We start from the raw sequence: 8,099 nt of genomic DNA on the forward strand, positions 1-8,099 counted from the left end.
AGTTTGGCTTCTCAAAAGGTGGCAGATAAGAAGTTATAATGAATGCCATTCATAGTGGGGGAGATTTTATGATGATAATTTCTTCTTTAGATCTTGAATTAGAAGACTTGGGACCAGATCTCCTTACTTGTCCCACCCTCCAACTCTGGGAGACCCCAACATCCCTACTATCCCACACCTTCCCCTGGACCTGCAGATAAACACACCTGAAGTTATCTTTTTGTTGGTTATTATTTTTATTGAGATAAAAATCTCGTATCATAAAATTTACCCTTTTAAACTGTATAATTCACAGGCTTTTAGTATATTTACAAAGTTGTACAACCATCACTCCTATAAGTTTCAAAACATTTTTATTATTCCAAAAAGAAATCCTGTACCATTCTCTTCTCCCTCTGGCCCCTGGCAACCACTGATCTTTCTCTATGGGTTTACCTAGTCTAGACATGTCATATCAATGCAATTATACAATATGTGGCCTTTTGTGTCTGGCTTCTTTCACTTACATAAGTTCTCAAGGTTCATCTGTGCTATAGCATTGTCAGCACTTCATTCCTTTTTATGGCTGAATAATTTTCTGTTGTATGGATGTGCCACCTTTGGTTTATTCATTTATCAGGTGACGGAAAATTAGATTGTTTCCACTTTTTAGCCATTATGAATAATGCTACTATGAACATATGTGTACAAATTTTCATGAACATGTGTTTTCAATTCTTTCGAGTATTTACCTAAGAGTGGATTTGCTAGATCATATATTAATTCTATTTAAAAATTTTCAAGAAACTGCCAAACTATTTTCCAAAGTGGCTGCACCATTTTACAGTCTGACCAGAGGGTTCTAATTTCTCCACATCCTCACCAACCCTTGTTGTTGTCTTTTTAAAATTTATATCCATCATAATAGGATGAAGTTGTATCTCTTGGTTTTGGCTTGTATCTATCTCCCTAATGAGTAATGACGTTGAGCAGTGCTGCATGTGCTTATTGGCTATTTGTGTATCTTCTCTGGAGAAAAGTCTGTTAGAATCCCTTGCCCAGTTTTTAATTGGGTTAATTGTCTTTATTGTGTAGTTGTAAGAACTCTAAATATTCTGGAGAGTAGACTCTTTTCAGAGATATGATTTGCAACTATTTTCTCCCAAACCGTTGGTTGTCTTTTCATTTTCTTGATAAGTGTCCTTTGAAACACAAAAGTTTTTAGTTTTCATGATGTCTAGTTTATCTGTTTGTTCTTTGGTTGCTTGTGCTTTTGGTGTTATATCGAGGAACCATTGCCTAGTCCAAGGTCACAAAGATTTACATCTATGTTCTTTTTAGAGTTTTATGGTTTTAGCTCATAATTTTAGGTCTTTCATCCCTTTTAAGCTGATTTTATATATGCTATGAAGCAGGGATCCAACTATAATCTTTTATGTGTAGATACCCAGGTATCCCAGCATCATTTGTTGAAAAGACTATTCTTTTTTTGTTGTTGAATTGTCTTGGCATCATTTTTGAAAATTAATTGCCCATAAACGTGAGGTTTATTTCTGAACTTTCACACTGCTTTGATTACTATGGCTTTATAATAATTGTTGAAATTGAGAACTGTGAGTTCTTCAGTTTTGTTCTTTTTTCAAGATTGTTTTGATTATTATGGGCCTTTGCATTTCCATATGAATTTTAGGATCAGTTTTCCAATCTCTACAAAAAGCCATCTGGTATAGTTCGTGTTGGGGATTTTGTTGAATCTGTAGATACTGAGGACTCTTTTTAGTATTTTTGCTGCTATTCCGATCTATGAACAGGGAATGTCTTTCCATTCTTTTAGGTCTTTAATTTCTTTCAATTACATTTTGTAGTTTCAGGCTTGCATTTTTTAAATTAAATTTATTCCTAAGTATTTATTCTTTCTGATGTTATTGTGAATGGATTTGTCTTGTTAATTTCATTTTCAGATTGTATATGGAATCCTAGGTATCCACAAGAGAGATGAAAGGTTGCTAGTATATATAAATACAATTGACTTTCGTATGTTGGTATTGCATCCTGCAACCTTCTTGGACTCATTAATTTTACTCATCCTTTTTACTTTATTACTTAGGATTTTCTACATACAAAATCATATCATCTGCATATATAGTTTTACTTCTTCCTTTCTAATCTAGATGATGATATGTCATTTTCTTACCTAGTTACCCTGGCTAGAGTATCCAATACAGTGGTGAATAGAAGCAGTGAGAGTAGACATCCTCATCTTATTCCTGATCTTAGGGTATGGGGTCCCAACCCCTGGGCCGTGGACCAGTATGGGTCTGTGGCCTGTCAGGAATCAGGCTGCACAGCAGGAGGTGAGTAGTGGGCAAGTGAGCTAAGCTTAATCTGTATTTGCAGTTGCTCTCCAGTGCTAGCTTCAGCTCTACCTCAGATCATCAGACAATAGATTCTCATAGGAGCACTAGTCCCTGATGCCAAAAATGTTGGGGACCACTGTCTTACGGGGAAGTTTTCAATGTTTTACCATTAAGTATGATGATAGCTATGGCTTTTACTAGATGTCATTTATCAGGCTGAGAAAGTTCCCTTTTCTTTCTGGTTTTTGAATGTTTTTTTTTATCATGAAAGTATGTTGGATTTTGTGAAATTATTACTCATGTGGATTTGTTATTGTCTAGTGTCCTTTTCTTTTATTCTGAAGGACTCTTTTTAGTATTTTTGCTGCTGTCATCATGAAAGTTAATTCTGGGTTTTAATGAACTTCCAGTTCAGTTGTACACAATCAGGTAGTGAGAGTTGCAACAAGGCATAGTGCTTTGTCCTTAAAGGAGATCATTAACCTCCATCTGTCTTATCATAAAACCTACAACCTTAGCCAGAATCTTACTGGAGAGATCTTTTTGAGTCCCAGGTCTTCCAATATTAAATGGCCTATCATGTTGCTGCATTTCAGTAGCTCATTCTTTGGAGTACGGCTGAGCTGGGTTCATGGCAGTGGGTGGTGATTTGGCCATAACATGCTGTTTTTTGCACTTGTCATCTTTTTGTTGCTATTTTGTGGTATTGGTGGTTCGATACACATGTCTCACTATTTGGAGAGCAGCAGATGGTTACAATTTAGCTCGCTTCATTTCCATTACAGAGTTTTGCTTCTTAGAGGACTCTCCTGTCCTAGGGGCTTATGCAACTTAGTTTTTCTGAGACTTTTACCATTTGGGGGCTCCTAAAAGCAGGAAACATTCAAACTCAAAAAAGATTGTTCTTTCAATCTTCTACATATAAAGATGTAGAAGACATTCAGTTCCCAAGTCAAGTCACAGAACTAGTCCAGCATTTGGCAATCAAGTATTCCAATTTTCTCATATCCCAGTGAAATGGAGACTCAACAGCATGAAGCATTTTAATAGATCATTCAAGGATGATTGCAGCTAGCAAGGGAATGCAAATCCAAACTGCATTTTTTCCCCTTCTCATCTGTGCCATCCCCTGAGCATTTTCTCTTCAGAATGGAGTTGGTCATTTTGTCAATGTTAATATAAGTAACAAACATTGTACTTATATTTAACAAACATTAAATTAGTATAAACGCCTTATGCCTGTCATTCATTTGAAAAGTGAGGTTTATTCTTTATAGCACCTTAACTTTTGGTGTCTTTAAGGACTCCTTCCCTCCACCTGCCCCCAAAACCCTAAAACTCTCAAGATTTTTTCTTTTACTTGAAGAGGGCCCACTGTTTCGCAAGCGGGTATGTCATTTTTGCATGGAGGCAACTATTAATCCTCTTTGCATCCTTTCAATTTTAATAAATGAATTGTGTGGGCTAGGCTTTTTCTTAATTTCTGACTTCTTTCAAGCTTGAGAGGTTGGACCATCTGTGGGAAGAGTCTGGGCAGCAAGCCCTGCATTTGGGTTCTTACTGTGCCCTCAAATTATTTTTCATTTCTTTGACATCTTTCTCATTCAAGACAGCGAATGAACCTTTGTGCTGTGTAAGTTGTAGTATTCAGTGACAGGGTATTATGAGTTCTTTGTGCACATAATTCCATGTTATGAAAACCTTTCACCAACTTCTTAAATTGGCTGGTTTGAAGCGCACATTGTGTTATGGCATAATCTGTATTATTAAGAATATGAACTTGGGGAATTAGCATTAGATCTTTGAGAAAGAATTGGGAATTCAAAGAGAATGACTTGCCTTCATTCTTCAGTCTTGACTTAGGGTACATTACGTAACATGTCATTTCTTATGAGTGTTTGACTTCAGTTACTTCACGGGACTTGCTGAGATGATTTCAAACTTTTGTTTAACTATATTTGGGGGGAAATTTTCCCAAGATAGTCCTTAAAGAAAACAATGCTTTCTTCAATTGCTGCTATTTCTGAGTGATCAATCATTAAATATGGTTTATGATAAACCAAACATATTGTTTATAACAAAGAGTATGTGGGCCAGATACCGTACAGAGAAAAATCACAGAAGTTCAGTCACTATCTCCAGGAGCTTACATTCGGGACCAAAAATACTCGCACATATAAAGAAAGGTATAGAAGAGATGCTGACAACTGGATACTAAAATATTGTCTAAATATGGATCTCTCTCTAACAGGACTTTACTTGCATGTAGATTCTGAATTAATTTCATTAACTAAGATACAAGATCACCAAAGGAATGCACAGTCCCTGGAATTCAAGAATTTGAGGTTTACCGTCTTGTCTTTTAAAAGCTCCTAATTCACTCCTTCAAATAGAATAAAATGTTCATTTCACTTTAACATCATTTAAAGTGTACTTTCTCAAGCCCTATGCTACATCCTCTAGGAGAAGACTCAAGGAGGTGAGCCATGCGTAGCTCCTCTTCCCCAGGAGTGGAGAGGGGCTGAGATTTTAAACCAACTGGTACACCTCCACAGGAGAAGCCGGGAATAGAGGCTGCCCCCTAAGAGTCATCTTGTAGGCTCTGGCTCTTCTGTTGGGGCTAGGTTTAGAGATGATGTGAGCAATTGGTAACAGTGGAATCCCCTTGTTAATACAGAAAAACTCAGTCAATACAAATTGAGATCAGACCAATGAATTTGTCTATCATCAAGAAGGCATTTTTCTTGTATTCATTTTAGGAATAACTGACCTGAGTACTGAGGGACCATTTTCAGGGAATGGGGCAGGGTGAGGTGCCCAGATCGAAGGAGGCCCAGTTCTGCTGTTTCCTGGAGAACTGAGGAGGGAGCCCTCCCTGCACAGCTACACTCCGTAGACAGTCCTCAGTTGTAGCCTGGGCAGCCACTGGCTACCGCCTTGAGTGCCTTCCCTCCATCATCTGTGGGTGACTTAGATCCCAGGGAAGTGTTTCCAGGAGGGAAGTGGTTGTGGAGAGGCTGGTGCTCAGGGATGAGCTAAGCCCCAGAAGGGCGCAGGGACAGGGTGGAGGGCTGCAGCCCCGCTCGGGGGCAGGATTGCCTTTTTGTAATGAACTTGCGTCCAAATGACGATAAACAAAAATTGTTTTTCAGCTTATGTGCAGGTGTTTTCTGCCTTGATCGTGATCATCGCTGGGGCCTTTGTTATCACCATTATTTACAGGTCAGCCATTTCGTTCTTTCATACTCACATTCGGAACTTCGAAGGGAGGGGAATGGCTCAGTGCTGTCGGGATGCCTGCCACAGACGTGAGCCGGCTTGCCCTGGAGGATCCAGCTGGTCTCCTAGAGCTCAATAATAACACCAGCCAGCATTTAATGAGCACCTAATATTGTCAGTGTTCTGCTCATCGCATTTCGCTCCACGGCCCTCCCACAGCCAGCAATTTAGGGCTCCTACCCCAGCTGTGCCTGCAGAGCCCTGGCTGACGTTCCTGGTCCAGGCTGACCATGTCCCTCCATCTTGTGACAGAGTCATGCCGTGGATGTGTTCTCAGACATGAGCCTCTTCTTGTTTTAATGGTGAAGACACGCATACCCAGCGAGGCCCCTGCAGCTGGTTGCTGCTCACGGGCAGGACTGGAATGCAGTATTCTTAACTCAGGGGTCTTCCACCCAAAACCTCTCCCTGTGACATGAATAAAAGCCACTGAGATTAGTTGAATCACTTTGTCTAGCAATGAGAAAAACCATCTTCCTACTCTGAGCAGTGCTAGGTGGCATCTTGAGTGACTGACTGGCTGTAACCTGCACACAGTATACACCTTCCCCACTCCTGTTTTTGTTCTGGGAAGTCCAGATGCCATATATAGATCATCCGTTAGTGGCATGTGTAAGAAATTCAAACAGGAACTATTAAGGCAAAGCATTTACCTTGACCGATTTTATACATCCACGATCATGAACCGTATGTTTTTAGGGGGGACATCCTGGTGGAGGATTTGATGGCCCGCGGTTTCCCATGTTTAATTTCTCTGACTGTGATGAAAACTCTCTTCCCCTCAGAGTTGTTCAAGAGAGTAGGAGAGAAAAGGGAGTTGCTACAGAAACGTCTTTGTCATCCAAGTCCATCGAAAAAGTTGAGGCTTCCTCCTCCCATGAGAAGACAGCGTCGAAGGCAACAACTGCTGGGACATCGCAGAAGAGTGGTGGCACAGAAACGGGAGAGGGTAAGACGGAGGGGTTGGCTCGGCCTTAGCGCACAGGGCACAGCTTCATTCCCTTGGGAGATCTCGTCTGTGAAGGACACTCAGTACCTAGCTATACCGGCCCTTCAACAAAGGTTATGCTTGTTTTTGTTTTTGTTTTTGGACAATATTCTAACGTATCTTTCCTGACTCGGGGGGTCTGGTTTGTAAGGTGGATTCTGCCCGCAGCATGGGTTTCCTGCTCTAAAGGCACATTTCCTTCCACAAATATCGTCTCCTACCTTTTCCTCTCCCTCTCTTTGCCTCTTGTCATCCCACCAGCCAGCCTCTCTAGCTGGGCCAGCTGCAGGGTGAGCAGTGGGTATAAGTGTAAGGGGCAGTCAGTGGTGGTGCTAGGGCATATCTGTGACACTTGCTGATTTAATCAAGGTGCTCCCTGTTGTGGCTCCCTGATAGTCTGGTGGTCATGATTAAAGAGACATGAACAACAGCCACGTCTTCCAATGCCTCTGGTTTTCAGAAAGCAAAGTTTTTTGTATGTTATTAATTCTCTTAGGAAGCCTTAGCAGCTGCTTGCTGCTTTTTAAAAGTCAGCAACTTGCCAGGTAGAGAAAGAAACATCCCAGATGATCAGCTAAATCTTAGGTGATGTTTGTATGGGAACACTATCTAGGTCTCTTATTATCCATTAGTCACAAAGACTTGGTTTTGCTGGTGCAATCGGGAAAAGAAGGAGGCAGGGGGAAGCAGTATGCCTAAACGTCTCTTAGGATCCGGATGCTCGCCTTTAACCGAGGCTGTGTCTGTGCGACGATCCTTTCTCGCAGGGCGTGACATCTACCTTCTCGGTGCTTTCTGCAGAGTAAGGACATGAGATGTGGACACCCTTCTCCCCACAGGAAGCTGTTTCTCTCTCAGGAATGAATGCAGAGATAGAGCAGCACAGGCACACCTACTAAACTTGTTCTCGAGTAAATCATGGCCCATCGTATGCCACGTAGATGTGTTCACAGATCTTGATGAAATTTCCTTGGCATTGCTGAACATTCCATTAAAAAAAAAAACCAAATGTGTATTTTTGTTTTAAATTCAGCGACAGTGACAATAACGGATGATGAAGAAGATGAGGATTAAAATGCATGATGAAGAAAATGTGAAGATTGGCAGAGATATCCAAATGAAATGGTGCAGCTGGTGAACCACTGTTAAAAATGTGTGATGGAATGACCACCCAATGAGAAAAAAAATAAAGGTATTTTAAATGCTTCTTGTTTCATGTTATCTTATTCAATGCTATATTTTTATCTTAGAAGAGAGAAAGCCTTCGGAGTGAGAACATTAACTAGAAGCTTTGATTTTTCAATGGCATTTTTTGTTATTGATAACTGAAATCAAGGCAGATTACAGCATTGAGATAGGTGGTGTCACCGAGGCCCCCCATCCAGGCTGCACTTTCACAGGGTGGGACTGTCTTCCAGGTTCACAGGAAATTCAGGAATTGCCCACCAGTAAGCTGTGGTAATGAGAGGAACAGCCCCTTGGTCTGAGAGAACCAT

General features: G+C 40.7%; 1 protein-coding gene across 1 annotated transcript in view; it reads left to right on the forward strand.

The window, feature by feature from the left end:
* The window catches only part of TEX29 (testis expressed 29), an 11,268-nt gene extending 3,591 nt beyond the window's left edge, over nucleotides 1–7,677 (forward strand). Inside the window, exons 2-4 of the mRNA XM_011373948.2 lie at nucleotides 5,489–5,558; nucleotides 6,401–6,564; nucleotides 7,637–7,677. Of these exons, the coding sequence (XP_011372250.2) occupies nucleotides 5,489–5,558; nucleotides 6,401–6,564; nucleotides 7,637–7,677 (275 nt within the window). The remainder of the gene's footprint in view (nucleotides 1–5,488; nucleotides 5,559–6,400; nucleotides 6,565–7,636) is intronic.
* Nucleotides 7,678–8,099: the final 422 nt, after the last annotated feature.

The sequence above is a fragment of the Pteropus vampyrus genome, unplaced genomic scaffold, assembly GCF_000151845.1.
Source record: "Pteropus vampyrus isolate Shadow unplaced genomic scaffold, Pvam_2.0 Scaffold236, whole genome shotgun sequence".
NCBI lineage: Eukaryota > Metazoa > Chordata > Mammalia > Chiroptera > Pteropodidae > Pteropus > Pteropus vampyrus.